The following is an 18,810-nucleotide window of genomic DNA, read 5'->3' as shown; positions in this document are numbered from 1 at the left end:
CCCCATGGTACACTTCATTGTTCAAGTTTCCTGCATATATTTATGAGCCAAAAATTTTCATTTGGCCCATATGCTTCCACATTCGTTACATAAAACCCACTGAACCTAACCTCGCTCTTCAGTGACTCGTGTCTTGAATCATTGCTCTTAACTCCTATTAGGTGATGCTTTGTTGTTAGTGCACACCTTTGGCTGATGTTGGTAAAAGTGAGTCTCACTGCTATTGTGTGTAATTTGACCCATTCCCTCCCCCTGCCATACTTTTACAGTGCTGACTTGTCTCAGTGCAGTCAGGAAAAAAAAAAGAGAGAGAGAAAGAAAGGTTGAATGGCTTTTTGAGGGCTGGCATTTATACAAAGGTGGGAGAGACTCTTCTAATGCTGAAATCCTGTCAGAAGCCAGACGTGACTTTCTTTTCAACTGCCAGCCTACTTTATTTTGTCAGTCAGAAAACTCTTAAGTTTTCTGTGAAGATACAATCTACTGAGTACATGAAATGGAGACATGTGGAAATCTCTGGGTTACAAGACTGAACATAATTAGAGAGAATGCGTAAGAGAACCAAGGCTCTGGGTCTGTTTGTTTAACTAACATCTCTCCTTTAGTTAAATATGGAGTTCAATTATGTTTATAATTCTTTTAAAGAACAGTGGCATTTAATTACATTTAGATTTATCGGCACTATCTAGGCATAAATAATTAAATTTTCTTCTAATCCTGAGTTTTGGGTAAATGCTAGCATAACAAAGCTCTCTTTTGAACAAGGCTGTGGCAACTTTAATACATATAAACTGGCCCATCAGTTAGAGTTTGTTTGAAGCCATTTCTTTTTTTCTTTCTTTCTTTTCTTTTCTCTTTCTTTCTTTCTTTCTTTCTTTCTTTCTTTCTTTCTCTTTCTTTCTTCCTTCCTTCCTTCCTTTTTCCCTTCCCTTCCCTCCCCTCCCCTCCCTCCCCTTCCCTTCTTCCCTTCCCTTCTCTTCCCTCCCCTCCCTTCTTCCCTTCCCTTCCCTTCCCTTCCCTCCCTCCCCTCCCCTCCCCTCCCCTCCCCTTCTTCCCTCCCCTCCCCTCCCCTTCCCTTCTTCCCTTCCCTTCCCTTCATCCCTTCCCTTCCCTTCTTCCCTTCTTCCCTTCTTCTAGCTCTAGGCCCAATGTGGGGCTTGAACTCATGACCCTGAAATGAAGAGTCACATGCTCTACCAATTGAGTCAGCCAGGGACCCCGGAAGCCATTTCTTGATATTTTATTTGCCAATTGGTATAATTGTCATAATTTACCTTAAGAATTAAGACATTAAAAATCATGGGGTACCTGGGTGGCTCATTCAGTTGAGCATCAGACTCTTGGTTTCAGCTCCAGTCGTGATCTCATGGGTCTTGAGATCAAGCCCCGTGTCTGGCTCTGAACTCAGCCAGGAGTCTGCTTGAAAATTCTCTCCCTCTGCCTCTCCTCCCAATCTCTCTCTCTCTCTTTTGCAAATAAATAAATAAATAAATCTTAAAAAAAAAAAAGACACTTAAACTCATTTGTGCCTTCCTATTTATAAACTCAGAGTAACACTCTATACCCATAATAGGTCTGATAAGTGGAATATTAAAAACAAAATACAGGGGCGCCTGGGTGGCTCAGTTGGTTAAGTGTCTGCCTTCAGCTCAGGTCATGATCCCGGAGTCCTGGGATCCAGCCCCACATCAGGCTCCCTACTCCACGGGAAGTTTCTCCCTTTCCCTCTGCTCCTCCCCCTACTTGTGCTCTCTCTCTCACTCACTCTTTCAAATAAATAAATAAAATCCTAAAAAAAAATGCATACACACAACACACACGCACACACAACTTTGCCATAATTTCATTTCACGTAATGGTCATCTAAGTTGTTATGGAATTTTCTAGATGAAGTTCAGCCCTAGTCATTCTAGGCCATGATCATCCCTAGGATAACTGATAAGTGTCCCATAATACTTGATATATTCCACATCTTGTTGGAGACCATTGGTCTTGAAGTTACAAAATCTGAGTTTGATTCCCAATTCCATCATTTCTAGTTTTATGACCTTAATCAAATCAAACAAGTTTTATTAAGATTTAGTTTCCTAATGTGCAAAATAAGAAAAATTAATGATTCTCATATTACATCATTCTTATGAAAGAGTTCTATAAAACATAAAGCACAATATGAATGTTATTTCTAATATCACAAATAACATTGTTAAATTTCATTTTAAGAGATTAAAGAATCCTTCTCCCCACCCATAAAGGGTCACTTTCCCTACCATTTCAAAATTAATTGTTTCTTTCTATACTGTCTTGTAACCCTTCACATATAAATTGGCTAACCCTAGGAGCCATTATGCCTGTAAACTCCCCCTCTGCATATTACTTCTAGGACATGATATGAGATTTTATTTTGCATGCATTAAAAATGTATCCAGCTCATACTTGTGCTGGGTATAGCACTATGTGTTAGGGATGCAAAGATCATAGGATATAGTTCTATCAAAGCTCATATGGTCTAATGGGAAGGAGAGCCCTATGAGTAAGTGATCGCAATAGAATGTGATGCGGTACAACAAAGTATGTGCAGTGTTATGGGACCAAGAAGAGGAAATATCCAGCTCTGCTTCACTTTAGTCTGGAAATGGTCGTTACTTATTAGCTAATTTATATAAGCACATGCAAATACATACTTTTCCCAGTTCTTTACTTATCCATAACTGCTACTGCTAACGATAATAATTGAAATTCATCAAACACGATTGGCAGACAGTGTACTTAACACATTATAGACGTTCCTTCACTCACTGTCTTTTACCTCACTACGTTGTAGACATATGTACCATTTTAAGCATTTTACTTGTTGTTTATAGAATGCTCTCAATTTCACATGTGACAAATTTTATTTTTTATTTATTCTTTTTTTTTAAGATTTTATTTATTTATTTGAGAGAGAGCGAGAGTGAGAGAGAGAGCATGAGTGGGTGAAGGGCAGAGGGAGAAGCAGGCGCCCCACGGAGCAGGGAGCCCGATGTGGGGCTCCATCCCGGGACCCTGGGATCATGACCTGAGCCAAAGGCAGAGGCTTAACCAACTGAGCCACCCAGGTGTCCCAACATTTGACAAATTTTAGAATACTCTTCACATGTTTTACGACAAAACAACTTACTAGCATAAACTCTACACACACACACACACACACACACACGTATATATGAATGTATACATATATACATCCTAAATTCTCACATTTTCATAATTATACTCTTATAATACTTTATCCATTTATATTTTTTAAGTTACATAGTTGTGATTAAAGTAAAGATTTTAAATGACTATTCGTTTTATTCAATACATGAGTATCTACATCTACTGCAAAGATAATACATACATTTAGGTGCTTATTTGTTTCACCTGAGGTACTACGCAACGCCCGTATGGATGTTCTGTAATATCGCTCATGCCTCCCGATGTTGTGACCTTCTGGCTCGAATAGATTGACTCTATTCTAAAGAGTGGATCCAGTCGCTATGTCTTCGTGCCTCTTCTGTGCAGGAAAGCAGCCTGCTTCAAAGGGCAGACACCAGTGATAACAAGTGTACCCCAGTCCTCATCCCTGGATCCCCTGGGGTGGCCATGCATAGAAGGGAGCTAATCTCCTACTGGCCACATGCAGATCTCGCTGTCATGCTGGTACCTTCCCTGCCACTCAGAGAGGGGCCACTCAGGCACAGTTCAACTGTCAGATGGGACTTCAGAAGCCCACATTTTGTTGAGAACAGACACAGTTTGTTGCATGAAAATGGAGGACTGAAAACGGCTTTTCCTTCTACTCAACAAAGCTCAATGGGAGCACAGAAGAAGGACATGCCATTCTGCCATGACTGTCGATACCAATAGCTTCCCAGGCAAATGGGTTTAGTCATTTACTGGGTACATCAATAAATTCAGTTTCCTCACACATTGAAATCTGTGGTACCAAGAAGAAAACTAGAATAGGAAGAATACAGACAGCTGAGCAGAGCTGTTAACCTCTCTTTGTCATACTGCCTTTGCCCCAGCTGCTTGTGGCCTTTCCACTCCCATGGAAAATCTACTCTTGGTGTCATGATTTTTACCTCACTGCTTTGTCCTCTATCACTGTTATCCTCCCTTGTTTCAGTTTGATTCCACAATCTCCATCCTTTACAAGTGCACGTAGAACATTCCAATTGGGAGTGGTTTTAAAGTGCATGAAGGATTTAACTCATTTTCTGGATGGGGAACCTGAGAAATAGAGCCAACCTTAAATCTCTGCCTAAATTGACCACTTGGAAGCTGTTGTATTTGGTTGTCTTTAGTATTGGCAGAGATGGGTAAAATAACACCTTCTCTGAGAGGATGGGCACTCCTCTGTGGGGTCCCATTGAGTGGTAACAATTAGCTTTCGTGGAAAGATCCTCTGCAGCTAGGCTGGACTGAATCAAGAGCAGACAGCAGATTGCCGGAAGACAAGAAGGGCTTCGAGGAAATTTCAGGTCACTGTTACTCCTCCTGCCCTCTTTTCTAACCCAACCCAGAAAAGTCCAAAAGGATTATTCCATAGGCCAAGGGTAAGAGAGTAATCATAATAGCAAGCTCTACCGTATTTGAGTATCCTCTATGAGCCCGACACTGTGTTAGGAGCTTCACAATCATACCTCATCGAAACCTGTGATTTATATGTCAATTTCCAAATGAGATCTCTGAGGCTCAAAGAATTTATTTCCCCAAAGTTCTCTGCTAATAAGTGCCAGAGCCAGTGTCTGAATATAGAGAGAGATTTTTTTCCCCCTATGAAGCCCTTCTCTTTTCCCTGAGTTTTACAATCTTCTGTCATTCCACGTGACTAAAAAGAAGTAATATCCAGAATCATGATTAAATGGCACACTTTGCCAACGGCAACATTGTTTCACCTATTCTTGTATATGAAAACAAACAAACAAAACCAAGAATAAAGGGATTCCTTCTCTTCTTCTATTAAATTTTCCCTTTATATATCAAGCCAAAAAATATATTAGTATAGGTGAACAAAACAAGGGTTCCAGGAAGATGATCAGGACTACTCCAGCTCTTGCACAATGCATCTATGTTCAACAGCTGTTTACTGAACATTCACTATATGCCAGGAATTCTGCTGAGAGCTGGGGATGAGGGAGCTACACTGAAGAAGGCACACTAACTCTGAAAGTGTATCTTTAGGTCATTTCCACGAAATGATTACAGCTAACAATACAGAATTCTGTGTGCTGTGATAAAGGAACAATCAGCACCCAGAGAAGTCTCTAACCTGGAAAGAGATTCTTAATTTCCTATATATTAGGTTCCCTAACTATCAGACGTAACATCATCTTTTCTCACTCTTAGTAGTATATAGATATTAATTAATGTTAAACATTTTTACTTCTGTTAAGAGAAAAATAGGTAAGAGCTAAAGCCTATTTTATATTAAGATCCCATTCCTTTTTTTACCTTGAATAATTTCTAACCGGGGTAAATTGAGTTTTATGTATACTTTATTAAGAGAACATGACCTCAAATACAGGTATTTGAGTATGGATACCTAGCATATAGATGTCTAGAGCCTGTAAGTATTTTATGCAATTATGTAGTATGTACACTTGAAGTGTCTGCAAACTTCTGATTGAAAGGAGCTCGTTCTGATACCTTTATGATATCAAAATCGACCGTGTACCTAGTGAGTTAAATATTTGATCTCTGTAATCATTTTTTGTATGATCAGATTAGGTTAATTCTGTATAATATATAGTAGAGAATAAACATACCATTCTAGAGGAAAGTAGAAATTATACCTCAAGAACCCTAATCTTCTTGGATACAAAGAAAAGGAAAACTTCTGTGTGCTGAGTGAACCAAACCCATTTCATGCGGTAGAATTCAGATGACATAGGCTATTACATGAAACACAAACACTAGTTATTACTTTTAAAATTTTGTACCATTGTCAGTGTCGACACGGGGGGATCACTGGCTAGCCGATGAGATGAGTGTGCCAAAATTGAAGGTCCAGAATTAGTGAAATGGTAGTCCCCTGCAGCTTATCACACCAAAATGATAAAGCAAGCATGCAAAAATTCAATTTCGGTGAGTGTGGAAGCTTTTTTGCTTTTTTTCTTTTCTTTTTATTTATTTATTTTTTTCTGAGAATGGAAAGCTTTCTGTCTTTTTGAATTCTGTTACTGTAAAGCACAAGTCATTGTCTTAAGAGAGACAGAGAATTCTAAATACTTGTTCAAATAACAGCACATATCTGTACATTTCTGGCACCAAAAGGTATATATGAAAAAAGGTGGTGCAAAATAAATCCATTTTAGTGGTGTAAAACTGTGTGAAAGTTTCTACCTTCACGAAATGAAAACATTTAATGATAGGAACAAAGATTACCCAAAGATTCACTCTTACCGACATCTGCATAATGCTAAAGGATGATTTTTGGATCTCATGGCATCGTGATGTGAACGTGTGATACTTATTATCATGTGATTTAGATGTTTTCATTATTCTCATTTGTGTCTCTTTTGAGTCCCTGTGAAAGTAGCCTATATTAATCACTGTGTCTGTTTCAGAGCACAAAAAAACAGACCATGGAAATTAAGAGAGCTGTCCAAGTTTAAACACATCAGGGGCAGACTCCCTACTCAGTGCCACTTGTTGACCAGTCTAAGGGCACCATGATAGCCCGAGGAGGTCCCGGAATATCTTCGGGGTTGGTTTTTGAATGTGCCAAACTTTCCAAAGAAGATGAACACTCTCAGTGCCTTTCTCCATGCACTGCATTTTCTTTCTCTGTTCCATTATAACAAAGATTTTTAGAAGATATTTTGTTCTGTCATGTTTTTAGTAAAATCTGTTTTGTTTTTTTTTAATCTGTTCAGGATAATTGAGAAAAGGGCAGCATGAACATTATCTTTCAAATGTAACTACAGCTACTTTATTTCTGAGAACAGAGGTCATTTTTTTTGCCTAAGTGACAGCCCAGTCAAACCTAAAAATAAAACCTGCAGTTGCAGACCAAAGCACTCATTACAGTATAGTTGCATTGACTAATAAAGAATGCACTCACTTTATTCAGCTTTATCTTTCAAAATACAGAATAATGAAACTGATCCGAAAATCTAAAAGTAACACATGTTCATCGTCAAGAATTCTGAGAGATTTAAAGAAGGAAAAGTCCCTTGTAGGACTACCCCATGGGAAAGCCAGTGTTAAGTTTGGAAAGATCGACCCTGAAGTCATTTTTGTGTGTGTGTCTCTGTTTACTTAGCAGAGGGTTTACTATTTCTGTAAAACCACCTTGGCTTTGCCTCTCAATGAACCCCTTCTCAGAGGCTACTGTAGCTTCCACTTAATGGGCTCATTGGGATCTGACATATGATATGCTGTTATATTACATAATACAGGTATTATATTCATAAACCTATTATGTATTTGTACATGTAACACATAATACTTCTAAACTTGATTAATACGAATATCATAAAGATTTTATGCCTTATGTAATACTTTTGTAATTTTATATGTATAAGTTTATATATAGAATTCTATGAATACGTTGGATCTGTAAAGGAATTCTCAAAATACTTGTTTTTAGCTTCCTTTGTTCTGCCTCTGCGGTCCCTGCCGGCTCTGTTTTTGCAGCAATTATGTCTTTTATAATCTCGGTTGAGCCTTCTGTGTGTGTCTGGTGTGAGTGCTGATGCCTGCTACCCTGCATGTTCTTCCGTTAGAAGTAGACCATAGTGGTCATGGGCTTGGTCTTCGAGACGGGCTTCTTGGGTTCAAATACTGGCATTGCCACTACCAGCCTAACCTTCCGCTGGTTCCGTAACCTCTGTGTGCCTCATGTCCTCGGAGGTAGAATGACAGGCATAATAGTTCTTACATGAAAGCTTTGTTGCCAGTATAAGACCAGCCAATACATGTGAAGGGTTTAGAATAAGGGCTTCACAAACAGTAAGAACCCCATACGTACTAGGTAATAATATTTTTTTAGTATTAGCTAATAATTTTTAAGGATGCCCCCACTCTGGGGAGTCTTACGCTTAAAAAGCTGTGCTTGCTTGAAGCAGTCAGCTTGTGAGCTTCTACTATACATATGAAGTGAAGTTGAAAAATGATGTTAACTAGAAAAATCTACCAGGGAAGCTTTTCTCCCTCTCTCCTTTTCCCGTTTCACCCATAAACCATCCTTTTCTGCCCGAAGTTCGGTCAGCAGAAGACCTAACCGTGGTGCTGGACCTCTTCCCCCTCTGTCAGACCAAGTGTAGGAGTGGGTTCCAGAGCTAAGGGCAAGCTCTGGACACCTAGCTTTCATCTTTATTCATACTTCAAAGCTCCTGGCTCTAGCAACCAGTGCTGGCTTGTTTAATCAAACCTTCATGGGCCATAGCATGTAGGAGGAACTCAAGGTATGTAGTTACAATGCCATACGTGGGACTTTTACGAATAACTTATTTTTAAAAGCTGGCCAGTATAGATTAGTATAGAATAAGTATTATATATGATCAACTCTGTCTTAGCTCAGGCTGCTATAGCAAAATACAACACACTGGGTGGTATAAGCAACATTTATTTCTCATAGTTCTGGAGATTGGAAGTCAAGATCAAGGTGCCGGCAGATTCAGGCTTGTGGTCTACTGCCTTCTTGCTAATATGCTCACATGGCTTTTCTTTGGTGCATGTGCGTGGAAAGACTGAGAGAGAGAGAGAGCGAGCTCTTCCCATTCTTTTAAGGATACTAATCCCAAAATGAGGACCCCACCCCCACGACCTCATCTAAACCTAATTTCTTCCCAACAGTCCCCACCTCCAAATACCATCACTCTGAGGATTAGGGCTTCCATGTATAAATTTCAAGGGACACGTTCAGTCCACAGCAAACTTTAATAAAGAAACAAAACTTTGTGTAATGTATATACTAATGCTGTTGGAGTAAATGACCTGAGGACTGCCAAAACCTAAGTGATACTGGACTTAATTTCCATTAGTTAATAAAGAAACTCATCGGAACTCATTGAATACCTGACTTGAATATTTCATGGCACTGTGTGTATTTTATCTAATGAAATGTTACGATAATTTCTATGTTGAAATTTTATGTTTGGTAAAATCCTACTTCATAATAGTAGGAGTAATTTTGCCCTTAAAAAGACTCATCTTAAAAATAAACACGATATTTCTCTAGATGTCACTCCATTGACAGCAAACTTTTTGAAATGTCTATGCCTTTTGTCTTCCAGTTTCTCTTCTCCCATTCATTCCTTCAGGCTTTTGTCCCCTGACTCCACTGAAACAGTTCTTATAAAGATAACCAGTGACTTCCCTTTGCCAAATCTAATGATCGATTCTCGACTTTCTTGACTTGTCAGCAACATTTGAAACATTTCATCGGTCCCTTTTTCTTAAAACACTTTTTGCACTTGGCCTCCAGTATCCACACTCCCTTGGTTGTTCTCATCACTGGGACCCCACTCAGCCTCCTTTGCTCAGTCTTCCTTATCTCCCTGACCTCTAAATGCCCTGCGGCTAGTCCCTGGATCCATTGTCTTGTTTATCTACAATCCCTCCCTAAATGATTTCATTCTGACTCTGACTTCACATACGCCAGCATGCCAGTAACTCCCACTTTTATCTTTCCCATCTGGACCTGTCCACTGAAATCAAGGATTATATACCCAGCTGGCTAAATTTACATCTCAGTTTGGATATTTAATGTTCTTAAAATATGTCAGGTTACAGCGCCCCCATATTCAAAGCCTTCTCATGCTTTTATATTGAGAGGTGGATGGACATACACACAAGCAACGGACAGACCACATATTAAAATACAACTCTGACCCACAACCGACTGGGAAGCGAAACCGCAGCCTCTGAGGCAATCAGCCTCAAGTGGTCAAAATTTAATCAATAACTGACAGCTTCCCTGATTTTTCTCCTCATTTTCAATTTAAGACCAACCAGAGAAGCCAGATGTGCTCCCATAACTAGTCACATGGGATGCCCCACTTCCAGTCAGCCTGCCCACAGCTTCCCTGTACCAACAGCCTCTAGTCAGGGCACGGCTGCAGCCTTCCTTTTCTTCTCCTATGAAGCTTTCCATCTCCTCCAAGTCCTCAGCCTGCCTTTGAGGCTCTGCCAAAGACAAGTGACGGTGGCTGACTCCTTTGCTGTGGCAAACTTTGAATAGCCACTGTGTTTTCATCCCATTGGGTAATCTTCGATTATTTACACAGTATTTTACTCTGACTTAAACCCAAAGTCCTCCCAGTGATCCTGAAAGCGCCACCTGATCTTCCCACCACCCACCCAATCGCTGCTTCTCTGGTCCCATGTCTTGCTCTCTCTTCCTTACTCAGTTTACTCAAGCCACATTGGCCTCCTGGCCGTTCCTTATACACACCTGGCACGACTTGGCCTGAGGCCCTTTTCGCTTGTTCATTCCTTTGCCTGGAATTCTCTTCTGTAAGTTATTCACAGAGGGCATCTGGTTACCACCTTGCAATCTCAGCTCAAATGTGACTCAATCAGAGATACGTTGCTATATAACACAGGCCCACCATGGCACGTACCCTGCCCTAGCCCTCCCTGTCCCCTGCAGCACACTCTATTCTCGTCATATAACTTGTTACTTCCTGACATCTATTCTTGTATATTTGTTTATTTTATTCTTCTCCCCCACCCCCAACTAGACTGAAAACTCCCTAAGACCCGGGATTTTGTTTACTTCCATATCCCCTCTGCCTAGTAGGAGTGTCTGACAAGTACAAGTCACCCAATCAATGTTTGATAAATGAATAATCAGTTACAAAATCTTATAACCACCTTTTTTTTTTAATGGTACCATTTTTTACATTGATATATCAGTCAGAATCTCAGAAGAAAACAAATGACATACTCAATTTTTAAAATGTAATAATTTAAATTTAAATTAATTTAAGTAATTTAAAAAGAATGTAATAGTATGACTATTTACAAAGTTGAGGGCAAAGACTAGGAGACCACCAGGCATGATAAAGGCTAGGAGGATAAAGGCTAGTAAGAGTAGGCACCGTTACCACCTCTAGGCCTGAGGGAAGGAGAAGTTAGCTGAGCCCAGAGAGTGAGCTAGGGAGTCCAGTGGGCACCATGACAGTTACGTGGGGGAAGGGGTGCGGCCAGCCCTGAACCCGGAAGCAGCCAGGGGAATGAATGGTGCAGACCTCATTCTGCTCTTGACCTCCAGGTCCTGCCTGTGCTCCCCTTTGGCTGACCCATCGGGAAGCCAGAGCACAAGGGAAACCTTTGATGTGGTTCACATTCGTCAGCTCCTGGGGCACAGGGCAGGGTGGAGAGGATGGGACATGGACCCCGAGCGCCTATGTCTTATTCCAACAGTCTTTTATAATCATCAAAAGCAGGGTGGCTTACTGTTTGAAAAATAACCATGAAGCATTTTCTATGCGTATGCGAGACTTCAGTGAAACAGACTCCCAGTCACCAAAGTATCTGTTTGGGGGTTATCATGTCAACTTACTGAACTAAATGTCTTCCTGAACTCAACCTACTTTTATACTGAACTATATTTTTCACCAATTTAATTATGCCATTTTTATTATTTAGCATGCCTTTCAACTACCTTAACAATGAATCACTGAGACTTATTCTATAAATATAATGTTGTATACTGTGTGTTATTGTTATTTCTCTAGGGGAGGAAGGAAAGCACAGGTATGTTCCTTACAGCTGACTCATAGATTCATGAATTCTGAAGGAACTGCGATTTAAAAAACAAGCAAACAAAAAAAATCAAGTATTGAACAATGCATTATTATATTTTTAAGCATTAATCATTCAAAAGGAACACATTTGAGGTAAATTCGAGCAGATTTTACAAGATCTGAATTTTCATTTTGACTCAACCAGTAAGAGGCTTTAGCAAATCAGTTCAACTCTCTGCACCTGAGTTTCTTCATCTGTAAAGTACAAGGTGACTTCGACATCTCTTTTGCCTCTAAAATTTGACTGCGCCACTGGAAGGTGGTGACCTGTGTCAAGGGAACAAAGTTGCATTTAAAGGAAGTATGTCAGCCGCACTGACTGAGAAAAAAACCAATTACTAGAGATAAAAGCAATGTTGGGCTTTATCTCCAGGTTAAGAATTCACTGGCCCAGAGCCTGCACGCTTTATACCTGTGATTGCTCCCCTCTTCTCCTCTTTCCCCTCACGCTGTGTTATTCTAAAAGAATATGCCAGGGGGAGAAAGTTGATCGTTAGAGCAATTTTAATTTGCCTCGGATTGTTAGAAGCTCAGACAAAAATAATAGTAGCTGCGACTGTGTTTTCTCCTTAGAGTCAACTGTATTTATTCCCCAGTCTGAATACTCTGTTGAAGAAGATGTCGGTGAGCTGTTCATTCCCGTCAGGAGAAGGGGAGACGTGAGCCAGGAGCTGATGGTGGTCTGTTATACACAACAAGGTAGCTCGATTTACCAAAGAACTGAACTGTCCCCCCAAAGATGTATATGTAAGCCTCTTTGACATGTTGGAACCATAACATTATGCCTTGAGGGATATGCTTTATTATTACAGTTTTCATAAAGTACAAAAAAGCATTTATCCAGAAGTCTTCCTTCACTATTACACCTCTGAGGAGAAAAAAAGCAATTACTAGAGATAAGAGGGCCTGGAAGCACTGCTGTTACTTATCAAAACATATGTGATTCGTGTGGTTACTTATTCTAATACTTAAAGCTGTTTGAGTGCAAGAAATTGAAGTACCCTTCCCCCACCCAAACGCAATCACGTAGAAGAGGGTTTTTTTTTTTAAAGGGGGGGTGAGGGGACAAAAAAATACATACCCAAGGAAAAGAAACTAATTTCAAAGTAGTTTAAAACTCTGAATTGTAAAATATTTCTTTTACTCATTGGGTAAGCCGCCTCTGAATTTCAAAATATTTCTTTTGCTCATTAGGTAATCCTCCTCTGAAAGGTGATTTTATGTAATACAAAATTAAAATTAATACATAATATTCATTAATATGCTAAGTATCTTTCTAAGAAACAGGTAGACTTTCTAAGAATGCAAAAGAGAACGTCATATAGGCAGTTGATATCTGAGCAGACATTCGTGAAAATTCCCATTAATGTATTTATATGAGTTGAAAGGCGATAAGGAATTGTGGTCTGAAACACAGACTTCAGGGTCCGCCTTGGGCTCTGGGTCCCAGAGCAAATGGTTTAACTTTGTAAGTCTCCAATGTGTAACCCCCAATAGAGTGTTGAGAGGATTTAAGCAGGTAATGCATGTAAAGCACTTGGCACTTTGCCTGCACCCAGTAAGCGTTGGAATAGTAGGAGCTATTATTTTGTAATGTTGTGTTCTTCTGAAAGACCAGTGGCAGGAAGTAGAGAAGAAAACACTTGAAATGTAATATTCTTTGTATGTTTGAGACCACTGTGAAGGGGACTCATGATGCTAAAACAGTATGTAGGCACTATTGCAATTTCCAGGGAGGTTCAGATATACAAATTGACCATGAAGATGTTGCATATGAAAATAATTATTTCTGGAAACACCCTTGTAACATGTTCTACATAAACACCATTCGGATTCTCTGTCCCCAGGCACGGCAGGCGGAACTGTGCCCACATCAGTGCTGTCCTATTCAGATTACATATCCAGGCCTGAGGACCACACCAGTGTCATCCGCTTTGACAAAGATGAGCACGAGAAAATGTGTCGCATCGTTGTTATTGATGACTCCTTGTATGAAGAGGAGGAAACATTCCATGTCCTTCTGAGCATGCCCATGGGTGGGAGGATTGGATCAGAGTTCCCAGGGGCTCAGGTTAAGATCATCCCTGACAAAGACGATGGTAAGTACTAATTTAATTGAAAGTTATTCCTCCTACCAGGCAGACCAACATCAGGCACAAACTATGACAGACAAATGAGAGTGTAAAAAAATTACAGCATGCGTGTTTTTTTATGTTGGGTTTTATAGTGTGATTAAGTTTCAAAGTTGGCTGCATCAATTTGTCTTTCTTGATTTAATATTTTTAAAAGGCAAAAGTAACACTTACGTGTTTTTTTCTCTGTACAGTTTTCTTTTACAATGCCATTTACCATTAAATGATTAAACTTTTCCAATTTCATGAGGAAGAATCGAAGCAATTGTAATCAATTTATTTCCTTTCTGTTTGTTTTGTCTTGCTTTTAAAAGCTTATATTTGCAGTGTTAATCTCAGTATTTGAACTTGTTTAACAAAGAAACCCATCCGACAGGACTGTTAAATAACTAGAAAGATAATAAATGTATGGAAAATGAAATCCAACAGGCAGCTCCCTGCCGCAAAGAGGAGGAGGGTTTATCCTAGACCACTCTTCTTGAGGGAAACTCATTTACCATGAAATAATCCCGCTTTTGGAATAGAAAAAGGAGCAGAAGGGTCTTAATCTTCCCAGCTCAAGAAATTGTTTGTGCCTGATAGGGCACCTGGCTGGCTCAGTTGGAACAACATGTGACTCTTGATCTTGGGGTTGTGAGTTAGAGCCCCATATTGGGTGTAGAGATTACTTAAAAATATAAAACCTTAAAAAAAGAAAAAAAAGAAATAGCTTATGCCTTGAGAAAAGAGAAGAATAAATGCAAAAGTACAAAAGACAACAGACAACAGAAAACACTCTGTTTGTTTCATCTGGCTAATCTTTATCCTTACCATTTGCCTGACTTTCAAAGCCAGAAAGTCTCTTCAAGTAAGAGAGTTAGTTTCCTTCAGCCAAGTAGAATCTCCCACATCCGTTATGTACTCCCGAACGTAGTATAGCTGACCTTAACTGCTATCACTTGACAAGAGGTCTTTCTGTTTCGCTGTTGAAAGTCATCTTAATACATCTATCATATACTTCTCTGCACAAATATCATTAAGAGAAATACGGAAATAAAAATGTCTTTTCCCTTTTTCCATGAATCAAAATGTCTCTAGGGTACGTATTTGCTACTTTAAGCCATTAATCTTCCTGCATTAGGGCAAAGCACTTTGGTTTGGAATCTTTGTTTTTTATTGAATCACTCAACTTCCACTGATGTCCTACTTTGAGCATGACATAGTGATTGACTGGACAGGAAAGTCTGAAGAATAATGTTTGGGCTTCTAGCTAGGGCAGTTGAGTTAACAGTGGTCCAGTTCACCAAGCTAGGGAGAACAGGAAAAGGATGGGTTTAGGGATGAAACAATGAGTTCATTTAGAACATGTTAGTTTGAAGAGCCTGCAGGGTTTCAAAGTGCTGGACATGGAGTAGGAGAATGGAGATATGGGTCTGGAGATTAGGATGGACATAGTTGTACACTAGAGACGTTGTTGCTTGTTATCTCCGTTGATAATAATAAAATCATGGGAGAATATATAATTGCTTTAGAAGACATGCAAAAGTAGCCCTCATATGATTTATAATATGGGCATATTCTATTCAATTCTCTTATTTTAAAGAACAGAGTGCATTCCATGAATGCTAAGGATACAATACGAAATGATGAAGAGGAAGGTAGTCATTATAAGGGTATGAAATCCCAGTAAAGAAAGTGCTGGGAAGAATCTAAGAATCAAACACATTTCCGTGTCTAACTGCTGTAAAGCATTATAAATTGGTATTATCTCTCATGCAACAAGCTAGGTCATTACCTTAATTTTTCTTGCTTGTCCAAAATTTTTAACAAGTCTATTCGAGGGATTTTTTTTCAACATGTAAATATTTCACTTATTTTTTTTAAATGATATGAAAGAGAAACCCAAAGCTTATGTAAGAGGAGTTTGCTTTGTGATCATCTTTGTTGGAATACTTCATATCTTACTAGCTGTCTGGTCAGATTTTATTCATGTCTCTAACTCTCCATCAGTAAAATGGGGATACTAATTTTACCTATACTTTTTTCATTTTAGAAGTTGACATCTTATAAGTGTGTTTTGCCTGTCACATACATAGTTTATAAATGAAAACAATACTGCTAGCCATAAAGAACTTTCATCATGGAGAGAGAAAAGAATGCTGGTTTAATGGGGAGAAAGTCAAATTTCATGCATGCGCAGTAATACCAATACAAACAGTTGTCTCTTCTGAACACTTATCATGTACCAAGAACTTTACATGAATTATCCAGTTAAATCTCAAAACCACTCCAGGAATAGATAGGTCTCCTCCCCTTGGCCGATGGAAAAACTGGACTCAGGCTAAGAAAATTGCTTAGGACCACACAGATGTAAAGTGTTGGATATATGTCTTAAATTTAGGTCTATTTCACTCAGATTTGATGTGCTTCATCACTAGGCTATAATGAATCCTGAAACTCATCAAGGGGATTAAAATATAAGTAACACCTAATGACATAACTGAAGGGAGGCAATTGTCATAGAATCTAGAAAAGAATAAATATAGGTCCACACTGGTAGGGAGGGGAAACGTATTGTTTCTGAGGAAAGCCAATCTTTCAATCACTAAAAGTTATATAATTGGAGTAGGGAAAATGTTCAAGGCTGTTACATATCTGGATGAAATATTCCTCCTGACTTTCCAACACTCTTTGCTCTGATTGTGTATCTGTTTCTGTGATAATGGGTACACTAGATGACAAATCATCCAACCATTCCCTGACTAATAAGAAATAAATTCTTTGTAACTTTGTAACTCAGAGCAATCGGAATTTTAAAAAGTGAATTGATTCTCCAAAGCTAGATTATTCCTCAATGAAGCGAAGAGATGTTGTTTCTGTGCCTGCATAGGAGAAGATCAAGACCTGGACCACAAGTGACTCTTTTCAGGTCCCAGTATCAGAAGATCTCACCCAGGACCAAGGGTTTTCTCTGTGCACACTCTCAGTGATATGAGAGTAGAACAGGGGCTCAAAGTGCAGAAACAACCTGGCCAAATCTGTATTGAATCTTTAAGAAACAGCTGAAGCCTTCATTGTGTTTGGAAGAGACTTTCACATGAGCTACACACTGACATAAGAATAATGCTGTCATTTTGTGCGGCTTTAAACGTCCTCCATCACTGTCCTCAGTCCTCAGTACTTCAGTAACGGTTATGGCCTCTGTTCATTGGGAAGAGTATTAAGTCGGGGCTAACAGTATTTCACTAATCTTCGCTGTCCGTCTGTGGAAGTTAATTAAGGAACATTCAAACTGAATCCATTTTCTGCTTTTGTGCAACAACACACAGGGGTTTTAGCTAAAGTGGCTGGCTTCCTCAACCACCCTGGACAAATTACCATTCTAGATATGAGCTGCTGGGACACGTAAAAGGCAGCATGGTGAGCCCTATGGTAAACGTAACTCAATTGAGTGCCATTCAGAAGCTTACTGACATCGGAAAAGCTTTCTCAACTGCAGGACTGCTTTAGAGAAGAAAAACATTTCTAATACTAGAAAAATACATTGTGGTATGGTGTGTGGGTGAAATATGTTTTGTTCATTTGTGCTGAACTGAAAGACCTGGTCACCATCTTTTTTCTTCTTTAATACCATTACTTGCATTAGGGTAAGCTCCAATTAAGCAAAGGCATGCCAGTCATTGGAAGGAACGGCCAAATTCAATTAAAGTAACAGCTTAACAAAAAACAAAGTTACATTCTGATTTAGTGTGATTGAGTTAGAATGATATTAAAAATCAAGGTATGGGAAAATGAGTCTCTAGCTGCTTAGAATATCAATTCATTGCAGCCATTAGTAGACTATTTAAAATAGTTGGTGAGGCTAACTAAGGATTGGGTGAATGCCAATGGATGTTCAGTGAGTGAAAGGTATTATCAGAGTGCACTGGATGATAAAGATTATACCAGGTTTTCCGCATGGCTAGGATTCTAGATATAATGATGTAGATATTCTACACTTGGAAAACAACAATAACATAAAACAATATATGAACTATCCTGCCGTCTAAAAAAAAATTGAATCACACATACCATACACACACAGAGCAAATATTTGTTGTGCATTTACAAAGTGTAATAGGCGGAGGCTACAGAGACATTTAAGACATAGGCCAGAATCTCACAACGTGTACAGTCTGTTTGGGAGAAAAAAAAACTAAGTGCATAGAAGGTTAAATGAGAATCATTCATTTCAATCATAATTTGAGACAGTAAAAGGGAGACTAAGAAGGCAGAGTGGGATTAAAAGCAATTGCATGATCACTTTGTGAGTCAGAGGAGGAAAAGAGGAGAGCTTCACAGGCAGCAAGGATTCAGGTAGATGGAGAACAGAGCAAAGTATTCCAAGATTACATGAGTGAACACTTGAGGGAGGGCAGATCTCTGGGAGCAGTGGACAATCTAGTTGGGCTAGGTTGCCTTTCTGAGAAAGGTTGAGTGCTCAAGTCCTTGAGTTAACTCTTGGCCCCGGGCTGTAGATACACTTTGCTATTCTCTAGTCAAGGAGTCTTGACCAATCCACTTTTCTTCTCGGGTCTGTTTTCCTCATTTGAAACATGAGCATATTATCACCTGAATTTCTTACCTTTCACAATTTTTGTGAGGACCGAACATGATCTGTATGGAAGCCCTTTAAAAACTTAGCTAAAGAAAAGAAAGGTGGGCATCATGAACAGTAGAGTCTGAGAAAGAGATTAAAGCATACCGTGGGTGCCATTGAATGCAATAAGGAGTTCCGAATTTATTGGGTAGGGAGCACCCGGAAGTGTTTGAACAAGAGAGTGCAATAATCAGAGCTGTATTGGGAGGTTATTAATTAGATAGCCGTGGAAGTGAACAGGATTGGAACCAAAAGTGTAGAGTGAGACAGTGAGACT

General features: G+C 39.3%; 1 protein-coding gene across 1 annotated transcript in view; it reads left to right on the top strand.

Moving 5' to 3' along the window:
- FREM2 (FRAS1 related extracellular matrix 2) overlaps positions 1-18,810 on the top strand; it is a 162,216-nt gene that overhangs the window by 80,161 nt on the left and 63,245 nt on the right. The window contains exons 5-6 of the mRNA XM_036090816.2: positions 12,357-12,482; positions 13,631-13,882. Of these exons, the coding sequence (XP_035946709.2) occupies positions 12,357-12,482; positions 13,631-13,882 (378 nt within the window). The remainder of the gene's footprint in view (positions 1-12,356; positions 12,483-13,630; positions 13,883-18,810) is intronic.

Source organism: Halichoerus grypus, chromosome 4 (genome assembly GCF_964656455.1).
Source record: "Halichoerus grypus chromosome 4, mHalGry1.hap1.1, whole genome shotgun sequence".
In the NCBI taxonomy this organism is placed as follows: domain Eukaryota; kingdom Metazoa; phylum Chordata; class Mammalia; order Carnivora; family Phocidae; genus Halichoerus; species Halichoerus grypus.
This window is presented reverse-complemented; position numbering and strand designations above follow the sequence as displayed.